Source organism: Amblyomma maculatum, chromosome 3 (assembly GCF_055883805.1).
Source record: "Amblyomma maculatum isolate TAMU_Amacu chromosome 3, ASM5588380v1, whole genome shotgun sequence".
Lineage (NCBI taxonomy): Eukaryota > Metazoa > Arthropoda > Arachnida > Ixodida > Ixodidae > Amblyomma > Amblyomma maculatum.
In genome coordinates, this window is record NC_139346.1 from 92,999,235 (window position 1) to 93,013,543 (window position 14,309).

At 44.7% G+C, this 14,309-nt stretch overlaps 2 protein-coding genes across 2 annotated transcripts in view; one reads left to right on the plus strand and one right to left on the minus strand.

Moving 5' to 3' along the window:
• Nucleotides 1-30: 30 nt before the first annotated feature.
• The window catches only part of LOC146195316 (zinc finger FYVE domain-containing protein 21-like), a 47,190-nt gene continuing 32,911 nt past the window's right edge, over nucleotides 31-14,309 (plus strand). Inside the window, exons 1-4 of the mRNA XM_084597752.1 lie at nucleotides 31-257; nucleotides 808-858; nucleotides 2,713-2,960; nucleotides 6,773-6,882. Of these exons, the coding sequence (XP_084453878.1) occupies nucleotides 138-257; nucleotides 808-858; nucleotides 2,713-2,960; nucleotides 6,773-6,882 (529 nt within the window). The 5' untranslated portion in view covers nucleotides 31-137. The remainder of the gene's footprint in view (nucleotides 258-807; nucleotides 859-2,712; nucleotides 2,961-6,772; nucleotides 6,883-14,309) is intronic.
• On the minus strand, nucleotides 7,747-10,370 carry LOC146195317 (sodium-dependent phosphate transporter 1-A-like). Its single transcript, XM_084595960.1, has 3 exons — nucleotides 10,273-10,370; nucleotides 8,576-8,810; nucleotides 7,747-7,760 (listed from the first exon to the last, which is right to left on the minus strand). The coding sequence occupies exons 2-3, from the start codon at nucleotides 8,772-8,774 to the stop codon at nucleotides 7,747-7,749; spliced, it is 213 nt and encodes a 70-aa protein (XP_084452086.1). The 5' UTR covers nucleotides 8,775-8,810; nucleotides 10,273-10,370.

Consider the following 14,309-nt stretch of genomic DNA (forward strand, 5'->3'; position numbering starts at 1 on the left):
TGGTAGTCAACACAACAATCATAACAAAAGTGCCGTTTTTTTAGTGGGGATCGGAGGAGCAGAAAAGGGGTGTGCGTGTGCGTGTTTTTGGTAGTAAACGCGAACTGCGTGGTGCCCTGCTAGCGCTTCGAGGCGAGATGACAGCCTTACAGAAGAAGCTGGTCAAGTCCAAAAGCGGCCTCCGAATTGTCGCGGTGGGGAACGAGGAGCTCAGTCCTTTCCATTTGGACGAGCCACCGTGGACACCCGACCGTGAGGCGAGTGCATCCAGCGGTACACCACCGCACTTATGTCGAACGAAACCTGATCGCCTGTGGCGGTTTTTCCCCGCATTCTCAGCAAGCGACAGCTGTTTCAATAGGTTGTAAAGGGTTCGTATGCGCCTTCCTCGCGATGTTTGAGACTATTCAAGCCAGTTTAATAGCGCTACTCAATCAGCAGCGAAGCGTGCGTGGCGGAATTGGCGCCTCCGTCAGGTCATACGCTCGTTATGATATAATTTTTTTCCGCGTAAGCTTCCTCAAACGTGACAGAGCTCGCGTACTGTAAATGGGGTCTCTCTGCGGCGGCCAAGAAGGCCACCGAACTTTTTCACGCACGGTCTAGATTCATTGACATTCGGTGCACGTAGTATTGCATCGCCCGCGGGGCTCATGGCGCGTAGAGTAAACATTGTATCTCCCGTTTCCTTTTTTTTTTTTTATCCTTCTTCCCTTTTTTTTTTTTTTTTTTTTTTTTTACGCGCGCGGGTTTATCTGATGCTGTTTCTCACATTCTTTACCTTCTCTTGTTTTGTTTCTTGAGCAGACCGCTGACTGCTGGCGCTGTCGCTCCAAGTTTGACTTCATAACTCGCCGAGTAAGTATAGCTCGATTACGTTATGCCATCTGCACCTTTAATAGCTCTGTCAATATCAGTGCAGGCGGCTGCGTTGTGGTATAACTGAATGCCCTGGAGGGCTATATTTTGTAGTTGAAAACTCGATTAAAGTATAGTGCATGAAAATTTCGAGTCTCGATGACATATGTGTCGAGATTCGAAATTTTCGAAATAAAATAGACGTAATTGACAACCTTATTGTGAGATATTTTTGCGCCTTCTAAAGGATACCTTTATTTTTATGCAATAAGTATGGGTTCACAAAAATAACTCATCGATCTAGATTTGACTTAGTGTGAGCATATATTTCTCCTAGGTAGAGCTGCTAGTCTAAACATGTGTAATGGGTGATTTGATACAGCTTAAGATAAGGATAAATTCTAAAAAAAAAGAAAAAAAGAAAAAAAAGTGTACAGATAGAACCAAATATAATGTTGTATAGTTTGTGATTTAAGCCCTTGGTGTGTTTATCTGTCCATCCACATAACACCACATTGGTACCAATTGCTTCCAGTGATAATACTAGGGCTGTTGCTTAGTGGTGTAGATAACTCGGTGATATGATGTCATCCTTGGAAACTGCGGGGGTGATGCAGCAATATCATTAGCCTGTGTATAGTGAAGCTGGACTGTCGAGTAGACATGCTTAATCAATAATCATTTTGTCCTCTAATCCTTGGCGGTGATTGTGATGTGTTACATATAATGGGGCCAGACTTGTAATAATAGCGGTGGTATCAAAGTGTATGTCTTTGTGATCATCATGTACAGCCAAAAATATTGGAGGCATGTATAATCAGGAGGGCACCAAAACTATAAATTGCACTTTTGTTTTGTTCTTCATCGGTGAGGAAGCAACACTTTTTATCTAAAACAGCTTACATGAACAAACTTGTCTCTTAAAAGGGCAGACAAACAAGGCCTCAAAAACAGTTTTGTGACCTTTTGGCAATAATCACGAATAAGGGATCCTTCTTTTTTTTTTTTGTTCTGATTAGTTGCCAGTGATCATTGCATTTGTGTTTATTGTTCTTGTGTGCGCTCTGCTTGCATTCTTGGCTGAAGGGAAAATGTTTAACGCAGGGAAGTAATCACAAAGCACTTTGTTTCTTCCTTCAGTCATGTCTTTTTTTGCAGTTAAAGCAGTGAAGTGTCAAATGTCTATAGAACCACTCAAGAATGCATACACAATGTATTGTGAATCGTTATCATGGAAACTTTTTACGAACTTGTGTATTATGATAACTTTTGTCATTATCACATAGTAAGTTTGACAATGGTAGTTATAGCTGGTTTGGCCATGCATCATGCAAACACGTAATTATCTGTGCTCTGATCAAGGAATCGAAAACTGTGAACGCGGGGTTGCTGCTGAAGGGTGGAAAGTGCGCCATCTGTCGTCACCAGGAGACTCTCAAGTCATGCAATGCTCACCTCAGCACTTTTGTCTTGGTGCTTTTCCTTGCAAACAACAGATGGCCCAATGGCTGTTCTTTGGCTGCAGCCTAGTATTGATGAATTTCAGTTGTTCAGTTTCGATGCAAATTACAGTGCATTTGCATCACGCATGGCCAAAGCACGTAAGTACCATACTTGCACTTGCTACCAGAGATAAGTCACCACAGTGTACAAGCTCCATGCACTGCAAACGAACCAGTAGTCGAAGCGGGAAAATTTTTTAGTCTTCACAGATAGAGTGCACAATAGTGTATGTTGCATTTTCCCACATTGCTGTGCATCCTAAGATTCGTCACAAATTTGTCATCTGCTTCCTTTGCCAGTATCTCTTTTGTGTTGCTGATAGCTCGGTCGCTTTTCTCTCCCCTTGCCCAGCACCATTGTCGCCGCTGTGGGCGGGTCTACTGTGGCAACTGCTGCAGCCGCCGGTTGCCCCTGCAGCGCATGTGCTTTGTGGATCCGGTGCGTGTCTGCCACGACTGCAGCCCAGCCACCCTGAGGGAGAACGACTTCTATGACCGCCACTTGCGCCTACTGCTGGCCGGTGCCCATTTCCTTGTGTCGGTGGTGCCAGACACGAGCGCTGCCCTGCTTCACTTATGCCGCCTCTCATCGGACCACCGGTAAGCTTTTTTTGGGGCTTCCGGTGACACTTTTTTTTTTAAATGGTGATGGGACTACTCTATCCCTTATCCGTTGTGTAACAATGTCTCGAACACCTGAGTCAAATGCTACATCTCTGTCTGTAACAAGGAATTTCAAGAAGTTGCCCTCTTCTCACAGCTTAAATATGGGATGTGCTGAGCTCGCTGTGCCTCAAAATGTAAAAAATATATATATATATATATTTGCACCGTATTCGTAGCTTGGCTGAAAACATAATGTGAGGTAGTTTCTGAAGCAGATTGTTTAAAAAAGAAAGAAAGGGTTGTGGGTCTGTGCACACAGAGTAAAACTGCTTTTGACAGGCCTCGCATTTTTTCACTCTTCCCATAAATGCATGTACCATAGCGTCAGTGTGAAACGCTGTAGTTTGCTTGATTCGAGGGGGGAACAAGCACTTAAAGACATTAGTGCCAGAACTTCATTTGTTCCTCGATTCTACTTTTAAAGATAATTCAGATGACTTCATTATGCTGATTCTGATTACGCTGTGCTGCCACTAAGAAAAAACAAACAAAGAAAGAAAGAATGGATTTTCCACACAATCTTAAAACTTGCTATTTTTAGTAGATCTGCTTTAAATTAAAGGCTTCAGTTATGGCATTTGAAACACTAGCCACTGCTATTAATGATAGCCAGAATGCATGTAACATAGTTTATCTCAGTTAAGGAAGTTTTTAAGGACATATTGTTCGGCAGAGGGTTTCGCATCTTGAATTAACAGTTAAAATATTTGCTTCTTAAAAGATATTTCTTTTTGGCACTAATTTATGGCAGCAACTTATAAAAAAAATGTGTGAAGTTGTTTCAGGATATTTTCTCCAGCATTATAAGCTCAATGTTGAAAGTCTGTTCGTGAGGTTCAGAATTTTTTAGGCAACAGGACCCACTTTTGAGCAGTATAGTCACGCATTTAAGGCTCTATGAATCTGCCAAGGTTCTCATGAGTGGAAATGGGTTTCCTCTTTACACTCCAGAAATCGTAGCCTTTGAGGTGCCCTAAACTTCCTACTGAGAGGCTAGGAAATGACACCTATTGGCTGGGTCATTACTAAGCACTATACATACTAACTCGCAAGAGGGCTGCACAACTACTAAGAGTGCAAATATGCCTTATGGCAAGCTTGTGTAATAATAAAAAAAAAAATATTTGATATTTGTTTGCAAAGTGTATTGATTCATTTCACACCTCACTTTTATTGTACGAAATGTTCGAACCTCCTAAACGTTCTGGAATAGTATATGATATTTCTGTTCATCTGAACTCTAAGCCAAATACTGCAGCATGTATCCAATATATCCAATATATCCAAATGGCACCTGCTGGTTACAGTAATCTGGGCTTATAGCATCAGTTGCTGTATCCTCATAGAATGTAATACCAGCACACTGTAATAAGCCTTGCATAAAAGCAATGCAGGGATGGCCTTGACAGTTGCCGTTCATTTTTAACCAGCCAAAGGACGAGACACAGGAAAGAAGAAGACAGGACAAGGCTGGACTAACAACTGAATGTTTATTGAACTAAAGAAAACAACGAAGACTCGTTCTGAAAAGCACACGCACAACCCAACTGGTGAAATGGCAGGAAATTGAGAAGAAGAAGAAGAAGCAGAAGAAAATTCAAAGTCAAGGCCTAACTAGCGACTTTTCTAATAGTGAATTCCTTACAATGAAGGCTAACCGATGTCTTAGCCACACACTTGTCCTCAGCCTTAGTAATGTAATACGTCTCAACCAACTCTCAACAGAATTGTTTACCATTGCTGTAAACTACACCCGTATTACTGAAATCAGGCATACAAAGAGACGGGTCATCCTCCAATTTACACTTCCGGGATTGCACATGTAGCGTCAGATTAGAATTCGCCTTCTCTCCCAGAGAATTAGAGTGCTCTGTCAGGCGCACATTTAGACATCTGCCTGTCTGCCCGTAGTAGCACCGGCCACAATTAAGTGAAATGCGATAAACCACATTCTTTACCACAACCTTACCTCCACAACCTTACCTCCATGGCATTTCGCACCGACTCAAGAAACTTGCGGCAAGGTACAACGTTGACGTATTTGCAGCGAACAACAAGATAGGAGGCCTGTGCGCCAGAGTTAGAAAGGGGCTCGACAATGTAGCCCGTGATAGTTTTCGTTGCACAGTGTCACATATGAAAAGGTTCACCACCTGCAGAAAGAATGTGGTTTATTGCTTTCCACTCAATTGTGGCCGGTGCTACTACGGGCAGACAGGTAGATGTCTAAATGTGCTCCTGACGGAGCACTCTAATTCTCTGAGAGGGAAGGCGAATTCTAATCTGGCGCTACATGTGCAATCCCGGGAGTGTAAATCGGAGGATGACCCGTCTCTTTGTGCGCCTGATTTCAGTAATACGGGTGTAGTTTACAGCAATGGTAAACAATTCTGACGAGAGTTGGTTGAGGCGTATTACATTGCTAAGGCTGAGGACAAGTGTGTGGCTAAGGCATTGGTTAGCCTTCATTGTAAGGAATTCGCTCTATTAGAAAAGTCGTTAGTTAGGCCTTGACTTAGAATTTTCTTCTTCTACTTCTTCTTAATTTCCTGCCATTTCACTGGTTGGGTAGTGCACGTGCTTTTCAGAACAAGTCTTCGTTGTTTTCTTTTGTTCAATAAACATTCAGTTGTTAGTCCAACCTCGTCCTGTCCTCTTCTTCCCTGTGTCTCGTCCTTTGGCTGGTTAAAAATGAACCCTTACCAACTCGCCCAGTCGTCAACCTTGTTGAATTTCATTACAGTTGCCGTGATGCAGTCTATGACTGGCTGCGAAAGTGCCAGCGACAAATGCGATGCATACTTTAACAAGGCTTGCAGAGCATAGTAAAATGGGCAAAGCTGCGTCTCGCTTTGCTACAGTTGTTTCCCTGATAGATCGCTGTCATCATTCACAATTTTGACATATTAAGAATCTGGAAAGTGTGTGTCTTCGGCTACAGAGGACAAGAAGAAAGCTTGCGAGACTAATGCACCGCCCACACGGGGTGATTTTATTTTAACTCATTCAGTTTGTGTCAGTATTTAGACCTACCGTGGGGTGCGCAGTCTGGTAAAACCAACATGCGGGGTCCATGATGGCTACATGCTGTCATGAACGCTGTATTTGGGGCGGTATTACACAGCTGGAGCTTTGCATTCTCGAGCATTTTTTGAGGCTTCCCATTTCCATTTGTCATCATTGCGCTGCAGCTTGCCCCTGCGATAATCCATAACTGACCACACTTGTACAGTGAGGAGGTATCTGGACACATCAAGTGCATCGCAACTACGTTCAGTAAGCTTCGTTATCTTGTAGGCACGAAGTGGAAGCTGCCGTATTAGACTTCATGTTTTAAGTATTTTAAAGATGTCTAGTTTGCGACGAGGTTACTACTTCTATGACTACGTAGTCTCCCCTCTTTTATATTTAGGGCCTGGCAGGCCTTACAGGTATGCTAAATTATGCTCATGATGGACAGAATCAAAATTTTCAGTTTGTCTACTTCTTTTCATAGCTTCATTTCGTGGAAAAACTTTTGTTTGTGTAGTTGTACTGATATCTGAAGCCATTCAAAAGTAGTCTAGAATAGTGATCAAGACTGGTAAAAAATATTCTGTTCAATTCATTCCAAATATTTACTATTCATATTTGCTTTGCACCCAGAAATTTGATATTCACACACCTGTAATAATGTACGCTTCTGCAAGCGTGATGCTTTCTTTTTTTCCTCAGCGTGTGGCATCCTGTCTGGTTGTCCTTTGCAGCATCCTTGAGCTGGAAAACACTCAAAGCAAGGAGTGCATCGAAATCCCCATGGCCAGCATATGCACTTATCGTATCCTGAGGCCTAACAGCCCAGGCATCGCTGATTCACGTGAGTCCTGCTACTATATATTGTTTACTTCAACTGTGCTCAGTGTCAACACGGTCATAACCTCAGCCCGAGGACCCTCAGTATCTAGGTTTACTCGTCGTCCTAGCAAATTTTGGCTTCCTGGCTCCAAGCTACAGAGTTAATTGTGAATTTTTGTTAGTTACCCTCAGTCATTTTGAGCATTGAGCAGGTTTGTGCATTCCCACTGAACAAAATTTGGATACAGAGTCCGCGGTTGTGATTAGGGCACCTAACTTTCAGCAGTGGAAACTTGTAAATTCCACGAATTGAGAAGTGATAATCTTCTGTTGTCTGTGGAAAACAGAGTAATCGCAGTTTTTGAGACATTCCTTTCACGTTAGAAATGTAGTACATGTCAACAAGCACATGAAAGGTGGCTGTTACAGTTGAACGTCTCGTGTTTTGTTCATCTGAAAAAAAATATATATATATTTTCACATTATTCACCCAAACCAGCTAAGTGATCTTCCTGTAGGATCCCCAATCCCGGCACCTGCTTCGATAACTATGCCTGCAATAAGGATGCAGATGTACCGTAGTTTAGTACGTGTTCACTTTTGTTCTTTGACAGACAAGCATCCATGGATGCAGATGTCGCTTTGGGTGGCATTATGAGAACGCATAGCATGACCATATTGGCAGCTCCAGGCAGGTCCTGTGAGATGGGAATCGAATTCCTAGTCCTGGGAGACAGACACCTAGACCATGGAGGCACGATCATGAGGCTTGGTTAAAGTGGGACTTTGTACCTACTTTGGGTGGTCTTTTGTGTAATGGGGCCGCTTATGACTATGTGCTAATCAGTATCTGTGAGATAGTAAGGGCGGCGCTTGTGCAACTACTTCATGGCTTGGCACCTACATTTCAATAGAGGCGAAACGCAGAATAATATGTCTGTGTAGTGTGCGATGTCAGCACAAATTTTGAGCGCCAGGTGGTCTAAATTAATCCAGAGCTCTCATGCACTGTGAGCAAGCATTCCTCAAATACAGCCCATGTGTTACATTGGTACATTAAGTCCTACAATTGTAATTTCTCTGCTGGCCGTCTTGCTGCAAGGGGGCGTGCAGCCGGGACAGCAAGGCAAGTCTTGCCAAAGATGAGCTGACTTAGGTGCTTTCAGTGGGTGTCTTTTGACAAGATTTGTGCAGTGAATAAAAGAAAGCTTGCTGCAATTTACGCTGCAAAGACGTCTTTTCTTCTTTCGAATATGGTCAGTGACTGCTTCATTTCATTGCATCGCCATGCCTGACTAGGCGGATTTTCGTCGAACATTTTACTACGTAGTCTATGCAAGTTATGCTATGATGTCACACGTGGTTTATGCATCATGTGTGCATTTACTAATTTCTTTGATTATCCAAGTAAACATTTAAAAAAAAAAAGGACATAAAGTAACATCCCCTACGCTTTCCTTGGCCTCGCCGACTGTTGGCTTCTTTCCTTCATATATATATATATATATATATATATATGCATTCAAGATTGACGAACTTTACTGAGCACGGTGCGTTGCTTGAACTCTTTCGAACAGCATACAGGAAAATTTCAACAACATCGACATCGAGATCATGCAGGCAAGAACTGTAGTGTGCATATAGGAACACTACAGTCTCCGCGCAGGAGAATAGCCGGAAAGCAAGAAGCCCCTGCCTACTGCACATACACTCACCTATGAGGACGGCTCCGAGGATTTTGAAGATGGTGGCCAGAATGCACGCCTGGCGAAGGGTGAGCACCTTGGCGCCCACCGATGTGCCGAACGAGTTGGCCACATCGTTGGCGCCTACGCCGAAGGCCAGGAAGAAGGCGAGGATGAAGCCCACTACCAGTATCCACAGCAGGTCACCCGTACCGTCCACTGGAGTCATCTTGGCACTGTCGCCTAGGCTGGCTCAGCACGTCGCCTGCACACAGTGTGTAAACGGACAGCAACTTGAGGTACTGCACGGTACTCATGACGCCTTTCAGAAAAAGACCACGTCCTCAGGCACGGGTAGAATAAAGAAGAGAGAGGCTCTTTTCTGCACCATGACGAGTGTCATTTCTAGAGAAAACGCAAGTTGCTCATCACAGTTTTCCCACCCCATCTTACTGTATAATCGCTGGGCGCCTGACAAGCACTTCTAATGGCGCGTCCGCTGGACCCGCAGAAGAGCGGCACGCATGTAAAAACGTCACAGCCTGAAACGACGTCTTAACTTGTCACAGGTGTTCCTATGCGTTAATTGCCGATTATCTGTCCAGTCAGCAAATTAACTTTGGACAGCCTCTGTGGGAAAACGTGTGCTTGCAGCGTCTCGGGGTGGGATCTTCAATGAAGTTCATACACAAAGGCTGAGAGAGGAGTGAGATAACGTTCTTTGTTTCAAGTTTCAATACCATATCTGCGACGCTACGAGCTCTCGATTGATGCCCTAAAATCACCGCTTCCCCGCATTGCACGGAAATTCGGCGATAATACGACGGGTTAAACGGCACTCCCCCACAATATCGCCGCAGAGCGCATGCCCTCGGCACTAAGGCCGTGGAGAGATTCTAACCGCTGATACAACAAGGTCGGACCTGCTTCAATCCAGAGAAAGAGCCGTGGACACTTACACAGGCGCGTTCAACATTATGAAGAGTGTTAAAAGGTTTTTGAAGGCTTATACTTAACCGACCAACTTCTTCGTTTTTGAGAGCGGCAGCACGCGACGCATGTCAGTGGCTATGACAATGAAGATTACCACACTACAGTTTATATATATATATGGGCATAACTCTAACTTAGAAATTAAATATGATATTTGAATGGCCTTGTTTAGCACTGCTTAAAAGTCAGTGCGACAGTATAGAATAGCGCTTTGCCCAAAGCACTACTACACTTTTAGAGGGCTTTTACTGCCAGCTGCTTTTTTAAGCACCAAGTATTACAAGTCGCAGTGTACTGCCAGAGAAGAAGACATAATGCAAAGTATGCAGTAGTATGCCGGAATCAATAGGGCACAATGGGACTTGGTGGTTGTTATGGAAGCAGTAATTTGCCAATATTCTCCGCTCTAAGAAACTAACCCAGTGAACTCGCCTATGTTTTAAGGAACATTGTTACTGTAATTATACTTTCTCTGAGATGAATTCCAGCAGGACTGAAGACCCTGGTGTTGTGAGTGGCAATGCTTCCATGAAGTGCAAAGGCACCACCCTTGCTGTAGGATGAGTGGCAGGGTTTAATATTAGCATGGCCTCGTTGAAAACGAGGACTTTCTCAGCAAAGTGCCACATTATCGATTAAATATGAAGTTGTGTTATAAAGTTTCAAGACTTGTTTTGTAACACAGCGACAGGGAGCAGCTTAAGGCTGCACATGCAGTCACAGAGAACACTGACCTTCATAAGCTGGCTTGTTGATAGACACCATCCAGTGTACATCAGGAGCTGTGTGGTCATTGTTGTTCTGACCATGTGTGTAACCATGTCAGTGATTTCATCATGCACAGTATGTTAGAACAAAGATCAAACGTGGTGCTCTGCAAATCTGCCACTGAGATTTTTTCAACGATTTTGCAAGTTTGCGGTGATGCTGCAGTGAGTCATGCAAGGTGTTAGGGTGGCACTAACAGCTCAGGAGTGGCAGAATATTACGGACGAGGAAGAAGCGGTCTGGTGGTGTGGGCTGGAATGGTCGTGCTAGGCTCGCATCGATTCACATCTCACAGTCATGGGCTATCTTCTCTTTCTCTGTTCTCTTTGTGCATCGGCTTGCCACCCCATTTGGTTGGATGTGCTGGGTAATTCATCTCTCCTCATCCTGGCCCGGAGTTTCGGCACCCTGCGTCTTCTTGCGCTGTTTGCATCACTTGGCTGGTCCCCAGCCTGCTGGACCCGAAGCGACCTCGCTACACGTTCCTTCGCTCCATCCTCTCACCCCGACTACAAGGCACGATGAAAGAGAGACTGGCATGAGACACCACCCACGCAACCGCAAGACACGATGAGAGAGCCACCAGAGATGAGACACCATATGAACCCGATGGGCTGACCAAAGGCCTTAAGGACCAAAGACCCCACGACCCAGGACACCGCTACACTCGAAGACATCACCCCTGCCCATTCCATGCAGTGCGTGCCTCGGCCTCCATCATTGGGTCTTGGTGACCTGTGGCCCAAAAGTGTGTTGGGCTAGGCTTCATCAAGAATCATCTTGATGGCAAGCCATTGTCTTCTTCTTTCCTCCTCCTCTTCTTCAGCCATCCATTCATGCCCACCGTTATGCCATGGATCTCATTGACATCGACAAACTTCTTCGTCCACAATCGGGACGATTGCTTGGTGGCCCCGGGTAATGTTACGAACGAGGAAGAAGCGGGCAGTGGCGCGGGCAGGAGCACTCACGCTAGGCTCTCCTCGATTCATTAAATCATTTCACAGTCATGGGCCATCTACTCTTTCTCTGTTCTCTATGTTCATTGGCTTGTTACCCCGTAACAATATCATGACAAATGATGAAAGGTCAGACAGATCATTAATGTGCTTATGGGCATCATCGGAGAACAATCCACAGTATTACTATCATTGCCAACGTGTCGTACGGAACGGTGTGGGCATTCTTCACACCTAATTCAAACTTGCGGCATGTTGCTACCAGGTTCGTTGCCAGACTGCTGACCCAGGAACAGAAGATATACTCCATTGGCCAAGAATTCAGTCTGTTCTCCAGTGATGACCATCTTTTTTGCCGAGTATTATTACTGGTGTCAAGACTTGGGTTTATGGATAAGACCTTGAGACGAAACAGTAGTCTTCACAGTCAAAGAAAGAGCTCACGGCCGCTGTGACCAAAAATAGGCAGGTCCGCAGCTTGACCAAGTTTGGCTTAGTCTTCTTCATCATTCGCAGCATTGTGCATCAAAAATTTGTTCCCCTTGGCCAGGTTGTCAGTAGCCAGTGTAACTGCAAATGCTCTTCAAGGCTCGTGAGGGGTGACACTTGGTGGAAGTGACTGCATCTGTGGCGCATGCAAAAGACTGGATTCTCTGCAATGTCAATGCAACCTGTAACCAAGCCCTCCTCACATGTGAGTTCAGAGCCTGAAACATTATCTCAATTCTGCACCTACCCTACTTCACCAGATGAACACGTAGCTCAAAGGTTGTTGTCTTGACACCACTATGGAGATTTAGTGTGAATTGTAGGATGTGCTTGACACGCTTCATAAACAAGGCTGTGGACAGATTCGAGCAGTACCGATACTGTGGAGACCACTGTATTGCTGTGCAGGTGCAGTATTTTGAATCTGATAATGTACAAATGCAGGTGAGTAAATATTTCACTTCCTTGTAAATGTAGATAGTCTCAACTTTTTGACACCTTATATATATTAGGCCTGTGATGATGGCTGCAGGATTAAAGGACATATGGCTGTGCCGTGTTGGACAGTTGCAGGAAACTTTAGGGTTTGATATGTGCTTCTTCATTTTCACTGTGCTAAATGGCATAGTTTCCTAAGGTTTGATTTGGTTTTCGTGATTTAACATTTAAAAGCGACTCAAGCTATTAGAGATGCCGTAGTGGAAAGCTCCGGAAATTTCGACTACCTGGATTTTTTAAAGTGCACTAACATCGCACAGCACACGTTTGCCCTGATTTCCACCTCCATCGAAAAGCAGCCGCTGTGACCGTGATTCAATCTTGCATATGGTGTACTATAAGAACCACAAAATTGACATGGGCATATCCAAAATAATTTGTTACTTATTTTTGGATTTTGGTTTCTCGAAGAAATGAGCGTGTCAAGTCACGATTGACTCATTTGTCCATTTGGATAGATTCAGTTTGACATGCATCATAGTTTCATAGCTGTATGTCACAGCTCCTCCATTCTCCTTTTGAACTTGGTAAGTTTAGTGCATAGTGCATGCACATGCTGTGAACAGCCAGTACATGACAACATGACTTGTGAACTTGGTAATTTAGGTTTAGTGTATGGTACAAGCCTATGCTACGAGCAGCCAGCCACATGACAACATGACTGTCATACAAGAACACAAGGTTTTACACCACTGTGACTATGTCACATGTATATGATGTGGACTGTTACATTATTTTCTTGTCTTCACAATGACCAGTTTTCACTGTTGAAAATGCTTTGTTAATTCTTGAATCAGTCGACTATTCGTTAGTGACCACATTCTTGTTTATAGTTCCACTCCCTTTCGCGCAGCGATTTGCATACTCTGTGGTGACAGCACAAGTCTGTAAGCCGACCCTAGCCGCCACAGTCATGCTTTGTTCGGTTTGAAATTTATGGGGGTTATTTCTTGAAATAATGCGCCACAGGGGGGATAGCCGCTACAGTTGCCTTCTAACCCCGGCGTGCCAGCACTAACAGACAGATCTGTGACCCCCAACCTGCGGTGCAAGAAGTTACCACTGCGGCGGGCTCAGGCCTGAGGGGACAAAACCCGAGTTACATACTTGAATAAGATTTATTGTGCTCAAGTACACAGCAAGAGAACACTCAAATGCAACCGCCGTAGCGAGCGAATGTCCTGCTTGGATACAGGGGTGAAGCAACCCACCAAAAGGGGAAGCACAGGCTAGGAGGTGAGGGGAGCGTTCTGCTCACCTGACGTGGCTTCACGCTCACGGCCCATTGCGGTAGGTGCGTAAGGGGACCGGGCGACTCGGTGACAGCCACGGTCTCCCTGGCGAAAAAAGAGAACCGCGGGCGTGTGTGCTCAACCGCCGAAGACCCCGAGAGAGGTGCGACAGTCGCGCTCTTCGTCTCAGACCGGGAAGAGAAGGTCTTGTTATGCTGGGATGAGAGAGGGTAACCCGCAGCAGCGTCGCTGTGGGAGACTGGTAAGCAGTGGGGGTGGCCAGTGTGCCCTCTCCTCCATCAACCTCCCTAACAGAGCGCAAATTACACGCTGCCGTTATAAAGGGGGCAAGCGATTCGTGTGAATCCCCACAAATTAAATGCCTGTGTACTGGGTTTCTGGCAGCACAAGATCAGTTTCGCCCCAAAGCTTTCCACTATATTTGCCTCAAAGTCAAAGGTTGGCTTTAGTACACAAAATTGTTTTGTACTTTTGATACATCATGCATAAGCAAGGTGGTCTCGCTGCTTGCCTCGCTCAAAGGCAAGCTGCAGAATTCCTACTTTGTTCAAGAGTATGTATTCACAGTGACCTGGGCCAGTCAATTCTAAGAATTTTTATTACTTTATTTAACAAACTTTTAGGGCACAGTTCGTGGGACCATTTGATTGGGCATTTCAGGTAGATTTGCATGTGTTGGGCCGATTACTTGGCTTTGAGTTCTCCTTTTGAGAGCAGAGTGACGTGTGATAAGTTGTTATTTGGGGTGCAAATTTTTGTGTATTAATTTTTACGGGTCAATCTCGGCGAAATGCATCCTAGCGG